This window comes from Cajanus cajan, chromosome 4 (assembly GCF_000230855.2).
Source record: "Cajanus cajan strain Asha chromosome 4, NIPB_CcT2T_4, whole genome shotgun sequence".
NCBI lineage: Eukaryota > Viridiplantae > Streptophyta > Magnoliopsida > Fabales > Fabaceae > Cajanus > Cajanus cajan.
This window is the reverse complement of record NC_138520.1, coordinates 55,522,827-55,536,028: the sequence shown is the minus strand read 5'-3', so window position 1 is coordinate 55,536,028 and position 13,202 is coordinate 55,522,827. Positions and strand designations below refer to the sequence as shown.

Below are 13,202 nucleotides of genomic sequence, written 5' to 3'. Positions count from 1 at the left end.
AACTTTTATGATTTACATGATATTAAGGGGTAGAAATGCTACGCAATTAATATCATTAAAGCAACATTATGTTTATATTTTTATATTTTTATCTAAAGAAATAGATTTTGCATAAGGATTCAAGTTAGTAAATGACTAAACAATAAATCGCTCCAATAACGTTAAAAATAGAAGTGCTACTTAATTAAGGTTATTGATTGCAACATATCTTTATTTAAAAAAAAAACAAATTTGTTAAGGAGAGTTTAAGCTAGCAAATGACTAGTCATTAAACTCTCAGGACCTAATAATGTTAAAGATAAAAATGTTATTCAATTAACATTATTATTGGTCGCATATTAAATATTTTTATAAATAATAATATTAAAGGCAACAAATCATATTTACTATGTACAAACAATAAATAAAAATAAATAAATAAACAAAGAATAAATAAACAAATAAATAAAATAAACAAATAAATAAAAGAAAAAAAGAAGTTAAGAAAAGAACGATACCAAATGAATTGAATCTTCGAATATGATGATCAAGATGGTGCTTTTTGGCTACCTTTTCACACTACAGAGGTGTCTCACAGATCTCAAGCAATATAGAAGAGAGGGGGAGAGAGAAAGAAAAAAATTTTGAGCTCTGAAGAGTATTGGACGAAATTTTTTCGGGGGGTGAAAACTGTGCCCCAGACGTCTATTTATAGGCATCAAACCTGACCCAGAACGGCCCGTTCCAAAATCGGAACGGCCCGTTCTGGATCATACCGTTACAAGCAAAATGTGACTCTGGAACGGCCCGTTCTAAATTCAGAACGGCCCGTTCTAAACGTGCAACGAGCCGTTCTGAAATTTGGAACCACTACTAGAAAAATTAAAATTAGAGAGGGAACAAATCCGTCACTAATTTTGATAAAATCCGTCACTAATTGATTAGTGACGGAATTTGTGACGGAAATGATTCCGTCACAAAATTTGGCGTCACAAAATATTTAGTGATGGATTATTTTTTTCGTCACAATTAGTGACGGAATTAAGGCATCACAAATAGTATAATTTCCATCACTAATTTCTAATAATAAATGTTTAGAAATTAATAAAAATCCGTCGCAATTTGTGAGGGATTAAATCCTTCGCAATTTGTGAGGGATTAAATCTGTCACAAACTGTGAAGACTTTAATTAAGTTTAATCCGTCACAATTTGCGAGGGATTTAGTCCCTCGCAGTTTGTGAGGGATTAAATCCCTCACAAATTGTGAGGGATTAAATCCGTCACAATTTGCGACGGATTTTATCCGTCACAATTTGCGACGGATTTTATCCGTCACAATTTGCGACGGATTTTATTCGTCACTAACTGGGATGAATCCCTCACTAACTGTTGATGACTAAATTTGATGGAACCATTTGTTTTTAAGAGTCTGGTAATCGATTACCTATACATGTAATCGATTACCAGACAATGAGAATCACATGTTCGCAATTTACTTATTAAAAGGTTCTCTGGTAATCGATTACCAATTTCTTGTAATCGATTACCAGTCACAAAACCCATATATCCACTAACCTATACATGTAATCGATTACCTATACATGTAATCGATTACCAGACAATGAGAATCACATGTTCGCAATTCACTTATTAAAAGGTTCTCTGGTAATCGATTACCTATTTCTTGTAATCGATTACCAGAGTCACAAAACCCGTATATTGATTAACTATTATAATTAAAACACATTTTATAGCAGCCAAATATCACAGAAGCAGAAGAAAGACCAACAAAAATGTTTGTGTTTAGTTCTCTTACCTCATTGACTCTAAGAAAATTGCCAAAGCTAAAAAAGATGTTTGTGTTTAGTTCTCTTACCTCATTGACTCTAAGACAATTACCTAGCAGAGAATGGCATGATTGGAAATTTTTGGCTTATTTCACTGAAGATGAACCTAGATGCTTTCATCTTCAAGTGATAGCTCTTGTCAACAGCCCTCTTATAAATAGTAGTCTGCTTCTCATCCAACAACTTAGGCTGCAACAGAGTGAAAATATACTTATTATCATTCATAAATTGTATTATACTGGTAAATATGTTGATATAATTAACCTACCTTGCCATCTCCAGTGCTGGTTACTATATCAATCGCATAAACTTCATTCTCTTCAAATTCTGCTTCGTCAACTCTGGTGTCTGGATTAGACAAACTAAGGACAACTTTATTCCCATCAATAACAAAGTGCTTCATTTGGTGGCTAAGAACACCCTCAACAATTTTACAGTCATAGGCAGCAGCAACCTTTTGAATTGCCTCAGTTACATCCTTGTTCTGTGGAAAAAAGATAAGTGATTAGAAAATGAGTAATTGTTAAAAATAAGGTCATCTATGTATATGATTATTTCCAGCTTATTTTAAATTAGGCAACAGGAAAAGGAAGAAATCAAACAAATTAACTAAAGGAAAACTGGCTCACTCAAAATATCAAGAGGTTAGTGGGTAATTGCCTTTCACATATCCATATGCATTTTATCTGACTAACAATATCATGATCGTATCTTCAGCAATTGAAGTCTGTTTTTAATAACCACAATTCCATTTTAATTTACAAATACAAGATATGACTCTCAAGTTTCAAACAGTAGTATGAAAAGCAAGTCTCTTGGTGGCACCATATCCTCAGGAAACAAAGTAAACAAACCACACACACAGGACAATACTATGCATGAATAAAACAAATCATTATATCAAGGGTATAGGTTTCAGTTCAACTCTCAGAGATATCTTGTTTTTGTAATTCACATTCACATATCCTGAAAACCCACTCTAAACTCTAAAGAAATTGTCACCAAAGGGATGCTAACATGATAATATATGTACAACCGCACAAACATTTCAGTAATAACTTGAGTCCATAATAGAAATTAGAGAAAAACATAACAGAGAGAAACTGAACTATGAGATCATCATTAAGAGAAGCAGTACAGAGGATAAACCCTTATATAGCTAAGCCCTATGACTCACTGCTGAGTCAGCAACTAACAAACACACTAACTGACTTTCTAACAGAATAAATGCAACTGAAATTACAGAACATAATAGTCCAATCAATAGGTATGTAAAAGCACCTCACAAGATTTATTTATGGGCAGACAGAGACACAACGATGCGTGATTAACAATTGAACAAACATTCCAAGGCATGAGATTACTGTTTATTGCACAAGCTCTAGTGAAAGAGTTGAGTACATACAAAATTTCTTGCTAGGTAGCCCATACATAAGTGTAGGATAAAGTCACTTGCTGCAAAAGCCAATACATTAAAATAAATAAATAAATAAATAACAATTGTTAGAATAAACCGTGTGGTGTTATAGCCAAAAGCAAGAATAGCAAGGGCTGAAGTTGCAAGTTAATGACGTTTGCCATTAAAAACAACAAATTTTACCAAGGGCCGAGCCAAATTTCCAAATTTGAATCAAGTCCTCTAGTTGTATTTGAGTAGATTGAAACCCTTTAGGTGAGAATGCCTCAGAAAGCCATGTCTCACACTTCAAGAGAAGTGTCTCCACTCCAAAATAAAGCGCACCCTGAGCCATACAACAATAACACAAACAGCATCAGACAATAGAATGTCAAAATAACAAATACATTCACCTGTTTGGCAACGTCGGAGAGGAGCGCCGCTACTAGCGGCAGGAAAATCCCCTCGCCTTCGTCGACACTGAGGGAATCGCCAGCGCCAGCAAGAGAACGCGGCGGCGAACGATAGGGTTTTGGTGACGACGAAAATGCCCAAGCCTAAAATCGCGGAATCCTCGACCTCCAAGAGCTGAACCTGCGCTCAGTCCGAGCCCCACGCCCCCTTCCCGGACCAGGTCCTGGAGAACGTCCTGGAAAACGTGCTCCACTTCCTGACCTCGCGGCGAGACCGGAACTGCTACACCCTCTCCCCTAACCGTGCGACCTCGCGTTTCACTCGCGTCAAGTCCCTCACCCTCAAGGGCAAACCCCGCTTCGCTAAAGCCTCCTTCTTCGGAATCTCGGAGGCCGGTGGTGATTTGGCGTTGTGTAGCGGAGGCTTGGAGTCTTCTAGGGTTTCGGTGGCCATGGATGGGGGAGGGGGGACCAGAGAATTGGGATTAGAAGAGAGAGAGAAATGAAATTGGAGTTTGATGGAGGGTGAAAGTGTGTGTGGGGTGGTTTTCAAAATTTGATGCCAAATTTCACTCACTCACTCTTTCCCCCTTCTGTTTTTGCTTTTCTCCCGGCAAAACTACTTGCTACTAACCTAAAAAAAAAAGAAAATGGATATTAAAAAATAAAATAAATATTTATGAGCATTTTTATATATTTTTAATTTGTGCTTAATTTATTTAAAATAAATAAATAAATAATTTTTTAAAATTTAATTTAAATCAAACATGTTATTATTGAATTAGATTAAAATAAAGAAATTGTTTTAAATTTCACTTGTGTCGGATAATCATATTAATTTAGTATCAAATTTTTAATTAGTTTCATATACTATTAACATAATTAAATAATTATGTTAATAAATAAAGTTTATTTATGTTAATAAATAAAGTTTATAAATAATTAAATAATATTTATCTTAAAAATAAACATTATTTTTAAGGGTTGGATTGTTAAATTATAAAAATTAAATCATAATAAATCTAAATATTATAAAAATTATAATTCAAATCAAAAGAAATCAATAACTTAGAAAAATAAATTGACACTTCTGATTTCTTTACTTTAATTTAAAAGTTTTTTTAAATTTATTATATTATAATTAAATTATTAAATTAAAAAATTAATATTTTAAACTTTTCTAATTACACATTCATTTTTAATTAATTATATTTTGTCACTTTTTAATCAAGTGAGTGAATGATAATGAATTAACTAAAATTCTAAAATATATTTTAATTAAAAATAATTTTTTGGTAAATACGGTAACTAAAAAGTATTATAATAAATAATTAAATTAAAAAGAATAAATTTTATAATGATTATTTTTTTAATGACGTTAAATTAAATATTCTAATTATTTTATAATAAATTAAAATGAAATTATAATAAAATATGTTAAAATACAATTATTTTTAAAATTACTACCTTATATTTTTATTAATTAAATTAATATATAAATAATATTTTGAATTTAAACTTGAAAATAATGATTAATATAATTTAATTTAAATGCAAAATCGTAGTATTTCAAATTTAAAATAATAATATATTTATAATAACAATAATAATAGTTCAATTTTGAAATTTTAACAAAATTTTAAAGTTTTATGTACAACACTTTTTCTTTCGATATAAAAAAATGATATTCTCTCTAAATAACTACATAAACGTACAAAGTAATCAAATATATTTAAAATTAAATAAACTAAAGTTTTATTATAATATGTATTTAGTTTAAAAGCATAGGCTACAAGTTATTTAAAAAAAAAAACTTATATTACACTTAAAAGATTGATCTACCTGAATAAAAATGAATAATAATATTAGTTATTATTATTATTATATTAAATTTAATGACTATATATAATATATTAAAATTATATATACTATAATATATTAAAAGATTGATCTATTTCAATAAAAATGAATAATAATAATAATAATAATTATTATTATTATTATATTAAATTTATAATAATATATTGAAATTATATATACTTTTATTTATCTTTTTAAATATTAAACTTGTTGATTTATATAATAAAGTGAAATTTATAAGTCTAAAAATTTGTATACTTTATCGTTTAATCAATAATTTTATTGAGTTTTGCTTATATATATATATATATACATATATATATATATATATATATATATATATATATATATATATATATATCGGACAAGATAAGAAGATAAGGAAAATAATTCTTATAATGTGTGTTTGGATGAAAAATTTTACAAATTTAAAGAATTTTAAATTCTTACTATTTGTAATATAGTTTTGTTGAAATGATTTTGTAATTTTAAGGGAAACATTTTCAATCCATAAAATTATAATGACTGTGGATGCTTTATAAATTATCACTTGAGAGTGCAAACGAGAGGTTAGAGTTGTTTGAGGCTAATTTGATGCTGTTTCATTCTACCGTTGACTGTGGATAGTTATTACAATGTCAATTAATTCATATGTTATTTCCCTTACTTTTTCTTTGTGATACATATGAATATATAGTTCTAATATTTATTCATTTAAATCAATTCTAACTCATATTTTATCACAATATTAGGATACTTGAAAACACAAGATCGAGTAATAGCTGTCATATTAACAACTTTCATGCAAAATAAAATATCTCCATTTTTTAGGCTGTGCTTATTTCTTTCATAAATCTAAATTAGATTAATTTATAAGTTTGCTTTTAAGCATAAAAAATAAGAAATTAAAGGATATTAATTTATTAACAAAAAAGTAATTTTTTTTTAATTTTTAACTAAAAATTTAAATTTTAAAATTAAAAATTATGAAATTAGAAAGATATTTTTCAATAAATAACTAAATTAGTTATTTATTATTTATTTTATATTTGTGGACATTATCTTCTTATATTTATTTTAATGACTTTTATAGAGTGTTTTAAAGGTTTTTAATAATTATTAGTATTTTAATAATGAATATTTATGAAAATTAATTTTTATAATATTTTGATTTTTAACTAGCCCAGAACGGCCGTTCTCAAACTGGAACGGACCATTCTAGACTACTAAAATAGCCTATTAAAACTAAAGTGGAATGACCCGTTCTAACACAAATTTATGAACAATTCGCAAATACGGAACGGCCCGTTCCCAAGGTGGAACGGGCCGTTCTAAAATACTAAAATAGCCTATTAAAAGTAAATCGGAACGGCCGTTCTAACACATGCATTGATGATCACTATGCGAATACAGAACGGCCCGTTCCACTTTTTGGAACGGGCCGTTCCAGACATGGCTGATGTACCTTAAAATGTGATCCTAGAACGGGCCGTTCTGTTTCTCCAATTTTGGGCAATTTTCTTATTCCGGAACGGCCCGTTTCACTTTTGAAACGGCCCGTTCCGGTCACTAGCAATTTTGATATTTAACTTATTAAAAATCTAAATTTAACATATTTCTATTTATCAAATTCATTTTTTTATATAAAATAACATAAATATAAATTATCGTTTCAATAATTTCTAAATTCATTTTTAAAAATTTAAATATATAATCATATTTTATTATAAATTCAATTTTAAAATTAGCCTAATTTTGAATTTTGAAATTTATATAATTCTTATGGTTTTTTAATTACAAAAATTCAAATAACTAAATTTATGTTATTTTGAATATTTTATTTAGAAATTTGATTTCATTTGAGTTTTTTCCAAAAAAAAATTATAAATAAAATCTACAATAAATTATTACGTTTAGTCATTTTTTATAATCTAAATCATGTTTACTCATTTTTAAAAAAAATCAATTTAAACTTATTTATAACTTAACTAAAGATAAAAGAAATACAAAGGTTTTGGTCTCCACTTTATTAAAAAATAACCTCCATGTAGTAGTTTTGTTGGTTATCCAATTTTACAGTTTTGTTGGTTTTTATAATAAAAATAAGTCATAATTTAAAACAGATAAATTATTGACGGTTGAAAGAGGATGGAGTAAAGCAATTCTTGTATTTCAAAATCAAAGTGTTTAGGGTTTATCGAATATGCATTCCAATTCATCACAGTAGTAGTACTTTCTATTTTCATTCGAATTAAATCTTCGATATAAGGTTCCCAACCTCTCCATGTTCTTGTTAATCGAATTCATAACGACCATGTGTTACTGTCAAACCCATGGTTGAGTCAAATACTATGGTATTGATAAAAATTTATTCACTAGAGTGTGAGATTGTTTCTCATAATTTGTTAGATATCACTCAATGAAGGGTTTCAAGATATCTTGTTTTCTTACTTTTTTCCTTCATTTAGAAGCAATTAAAGTTAAAAAAATAATAAAAAACTTGTAAATTATCCTTGTCACTTTTAAATCTAAATTACATTAATTTATAGTTTGTTTTTAAACCAAAAAAATAAAGAAATTAAAAGATATTATTTTATTAACATAAAATAAGAAACTTTTAATTTTTTAACTAAAAATTTACACTTTAAAATTATAAAATTATGACATTAGAAAGACATTTTTCAATAAACAACTAAACTAAAAAACAACGTGTATTATAATTTTTATTAATACTATATTATTTGTCTATTCATACATACATATATATATACATACATACATATGTATCATAATTTTCATTAATACTATATTATACTCTCATTAAAAATTTCATAATTTTACTATATATACATATATATATATATACACAATATTTTAAAATTATATTATTTGTCTATTCAAATCAACGTGTATTATAATTTTCATTAATATATCAAATTGTAACATCCCGAATTTTCTATTAGTATAATTGTTTATTATTACTAAATAAATAAAATTTATATATTATTATTTTTATAATATTATTGATGAATTAATATCAATAATATTATTAGTGTATTTATAGATAAACTCATAATTTGATAAATATAACTTATTATATATTAATATACTTTTACAAAATTATAAGTATATTAATTATAAATATACATATCTTATCTAGTATATTTATATTTTTGTAAAATTATATTAACATATACTAAGTTATAATTATCAAATTATGAGTTTATCTATAAATATACTAAAAATATTATTGATATTAATTTATTAGCAATATTAAATTATTAATAATATATACATTTTATTTATTTAGTAATATTAAATATATATCATTTGTTACATTAATAAAAATTATAGTATATGCTAACTTAAATAAGCAAATAATTATATAATTTAAATTATTATATATATATATATATTAAAATTTTAAAATTATTAAATTTTTAATGGGAGACATTCAAATTGTACAATTATGATATTTGAGGGACTAAAATTGTTCAATTAAAAATTAAAGAACTAAAATTGCACAATTACAATTATTTAGGGACTAAAATTATCTAATTAAAACCTTAGGGATCAAAATTGCACAATTACAATACTTGAGGGAACAAAAATGTAATTAAGCCAAAATTAAATTAATACTCTTTTTTTTTTAATTTCACAAGTTTTTTTTTATAAATATTTTTAATGAATGTCTTAATTTCTTATGCTCAAAATTGATAATTTTTTATTTAATTAAATAAATTTCATAATTTTTTCAGTCTTTTAATGAAATAAAATATTTTTATTTTTATTATTATTTTTAAAAATATTTAACATATTTTCTTTAATTATGCATAATTCTTAAATATGAAAGTTTCATAAATAAAATTTAATATTTTGAGAGGGAATAATTCGTCACAAATATTTTCACAAAATATTTTAACCTATTTGTGACGGAATTTTGAGAGGGAAAAATCCGTCACTAAATTTTTTTTATTTAGTGACGAAATTTGTGACGGATTTTTTAGAGACGAAGTTTATTCCGTCACAAAATCCGTCACAAACATTTTTTTTTGTTTAGTGATGAAATTTGTGACGGATTTTTAGAGACGAAAAATTTTCCGTCACAAATTTTTTTTTTGATTCAGTGACGAAATTTGTGACGGATTTTTAGAGACGGAATATATTCTGTCACAAAATCCGTCACAAAAGTCAATAAATTTTAGTCCGTCACAAAACTTAAAATTCCCTCACAAAATGCGTCACTATTAGCGATGCTATTTTTTCCGTCACAAAATTCGTCACAAATATTAATTTTTCTAGTAGTGAACGGCCCGTTCCACGTAAGGAATTTTGGATCCTTTCAGTCACTTAGAACGGCCCGTTCCAATATTGGAACGGCCAGTTCTAAACTAATAACTGCCCGTTCCCATCTTGGAACAGCCGTTCCAAATTAGGGTTGTTGTATTTTTTTCTAACGTGGAACGGCCCGTTCTGAATTTGGAACGGCCTGTTCTGGGTTACATAACATTTTTTTTAAAAATTTTTTTTGAGTCCCGATAAAATTGATTATTCACACCTCTATGCACAACCTCCAAGATCTCCCATGCTTCCTTTGAAGACGCAGCGTTTGTAATCTTCTCGAAACCTGATTCATCCACGTCATTGTACAAAAAATACAAAGTCGATTTGTCCTTTACTCGTGTCTTTTCCAATGCAGCAATCTGAGCCACAGATTGGTCTTCGTCCTCCTCGGGTTCTCGGTACCCCTTCTCCACTATATCCCATAGACTTTGGGAACCCAACAGGGTCTTCATCTGTAAACACCAATTATCATAATTGGTTTTCTTCGACAGTTGTGGTACGGTCATTCCATTAACAACCTTCGCCATTACTCTCTCCCTTCTTCTTTCTTCCCCTTCACAGGCGCACACTATTTTCCTCTCACACTCGGCACTCAGAGAATAAAGCTCTGATACCAATTTGTAGAAAACGAAGAGACGAGTAATACAAAAATTATGGGTGATCGTAGCAACTCACTGTAATTTTTATTGAATAAGAGATGGCCTTTAAATAGCCATTGTACAACGTACCAAATTAACAAGAAGATAACAAAATATCTTATCAAAACAAATCTTATCAAAAAAACTATCTTATCTAAAATAAAACAAATAAAACAGATAAACTAACTTGGATATCTCTAAAATTTAAGATTATCTAACAAGTTTTGCTTCTAATTGGCCTTGCCAATTCATCATATAGATTACAAATTCTAATGCACTTGGTAATGTAAAATAGACATCTGTATTTCCTTCCCCATCATCCCCAACTTTGAATCCATTAAGATACGGTGACATGGTCGGTATCCCTGTAAATATGCCACCATTCCATGGACCACTGCGCCAGTACGGTCGAGTTTCAACATTCCAATTCCAAATGAACACTTCAACTATATTTATGCGTTGAACAACACTACAAGAGAAACTCCCAACAGAGGGATTAGAAGGGCTTTTCCATGATGTTAGTTCTACTTTCGTACTTGTTCTTCTATTGCTTGAAAGTTTCATGCCTGGCAATAATGTATTTAAAGGTTGCTGAAAACTATCCCACAATGACTTGTTTCCTGTTGTGTTTTCTGTGAGAACGAGCTTACCAGAGTCTGAAAGCTTGGAACTTGTATTGAATGATGAATTGTATACATTTGTTGACCAAATGACTTGTTTTTGTCTATTGAGCACCACAGGATTGCCATCTTCAGAAATGGTAACAACTCCAGAAGAATCATTCAGTGATTGGTTTCTGTTAGCAACCCATATGACTGTGGACTCAGACTTCCACCAAATTCCAACGTAGCGCTTTGCAGAGTTTTGAGGGGTGAAGAATCCCAACGTGAAGTTACCATCTTTGGACCTTAGAGTTTCTGAGTCCTTCATGGATTGCGATGATGTGATGCTATCTATGGCAACGTGTCGCTTGGACTGGGAGGTGTCTCTTCATTTTTGTAACGTCACCTTTCAAACGTTTTTCTCGAGGAGGCACACATTTCGTTACTCGGGAAACGACGACTCCTCATTAATGACAGGTCGCTTCCTTTGATGACAAGTTTTGCCAGTTCATTATGGGTGCTATTTACTGTAGTGGGGGGCCCACACTTTTACTTTATTTTTGCAATTCACCCCACAGTCATTTTCATTTTCCTCTTTGTTGGTGTTTTTTACTCTTCGGCGTTCTTCTTCTCCACCATTTTTGGTGCTTTGCTAGTTCGTCCTATCCCTCCTTCGACACCAAGGTACATGTTTTTCGTACCATTTCCGCTTCTTCTTTGCTTATTTGCTTAAGAGCGTGCATCATGGAGGGTAGTCGTGCAAGGGGAAAAGGGAAGGTTAGTAGTGAGGATGAGGATAACAAAAGGAAGCGAGGTGGGAATAATAGGAAAGATTCCCATCCTTTAATATCCATCCCCGAGTATGAGTAGGTGAGCGGAGATGTTGGCAAGTTTGAGAGTAGGTTCTCATCCTCGTCGTCAATTGGTTCACTTCATAAGGAATTGTCCATTTGCGCCTCCTCGGTGGCCGATCTCATCAGGGTCGACCACTGCCAACCTGATGAGCGCGTGTTCTTGTCAGGTCCCTCCCTATTTTTTTACATGTACCGATGCCTCATCAAGGATCTTGGTGTTTTGATTCCCTTTACTCCATTTGAGTGCTCCTTCCTCAGTCACACAACGTTGCCCCAAGCCAACTTCATCCGAACAGTTGGGATTTTCTCCGAGCTTTCAAAGTTTTGTGCTCGATTTTAGGAATAAAGGCTTCGTTGGCCAAGTTCATGCATTTTTATCAGTTGAAGTTTGGGGACCCTCCTCTAGGTTGGGTGTCTTTGAGTGGTTATAAGGAAGGAGGACTATTCCAACTATTCTGCCCTTCTTATAAAAATTTTAAGGAGGATTACTTTAAAATTTGCCCTATCAATGCTGATGTATCATTTGAGCACCTCTTCCACCTTGATGGGGAGCCAAGGTTCCCTTTCTTTTGGCAGCAGAACCCCAATAAGTTAGTTGGCTCTACTGGTTTTGATCTGTCCACCGTTGAAGAGGAGGACATAGACAAGTTGCAGTCTCTCTCCCGGCCTGTAGATAACAGGGGTGTTATATCCCTTCCTAGGTCGAAGAATAGGGAGAAGAGACTAGAAAGTGAGTATGGCCGATGTGTTTACCTTTACCAAGGTGGGCTTGGTGTGTGTCTAACAGTGTTGTTTTATTTGCAGGCCTGATGGGTAAGAGCAAGTGGCGCGAATTGAAGGCCAAGTTTGATATTGTGGTGTAGGAGATCCCTGATGCTGAGGAGGAACAGAGTAGCCTCCGACCGCGGCACAAGCGGAAAAATAAGTCTCTTGAGGTTGAAAAGGAATTGATGGCCGAGGTTGCTACCGAGGTCACTACCGAGGTCTTTGTCGCTCTCGAGGGGACGTCAGGGGGGACCATCGACCTTACCTCGAGTCCTCCATCGAGTTCGACCATGGATGTGCTTGTAGATTATAACCAGCAGGAGGCACCTCTCTCAAAACTGCCTGCCCAAGAGGTATTGTGTCTTTGTATTACAAGCTTGCTTTTATTTGTTTGGCCAATTTTGTGTTATTGAGTTACTTTGCGTGGCAGGTAATAACTCCAACTCCTGTCAATCTGGTTACTGTTGCCGAGGTCGGCCACGAGGCCCTTCATCTGTTGTTCC

General features: G+C 30.8%; 1 protein-coding gene and 1 pseudogene across 1 annotated transcript; both read right to left on the bottom strand.

The window, feature by feature from the left end:
- Positions 1–677: 677 nt before the first annotated feature.
- On the bottom strand, positions 678–3,290 carry LOC145956851 (ERBB-3 BINDING PROTEIN 1-like). The gene is made up of 2 exons (XM_083072616.1): positions 2,096–3,290; positions 678–2,016 (listed from the first exon to the last, which is right to left on the bottom strand). Exons 1-2 carry the CDS (start codon positions 2,228–2,230, stop codon positions 1,876–1,878), a joined length of 276 nt encoding a protein of 91 aa, XP_082928742.1. The 5' UTR covers positions 2,231–3,290; the 3' UTR covers positions 678–1,875.
- Positions 3,291–10,688: 7,398 nt separating this feature from the next.
- Positions 10,689–11,408, bottom strand: LOC109813788 (G-type lectin S-receptor-like serine/threonine-protein kinase At1g11300 pseudogene; annotated as a pseudogene).
- Positions 11,409–13,202: the final 1,794 nt, after the last annotated feature.

Bases quoted from the DNA above. Each gene is read 5' to 3' on its own strand.
- LOC145956851 (XM_083072616.1), bottom strand. From the start codon at position 2,230: ATGAAGCACTTTGTTATTGATGGGAATAAAGTTGTCCTTAGTTTGTCT. The intron at 2,017-2,095 runs GTAGGTTAATTA...ACTCTGTTGCAG, and splicing joins CCAGCACTGGAGATGGCAAG to CCTAAGTTGTTGGATGAGAA.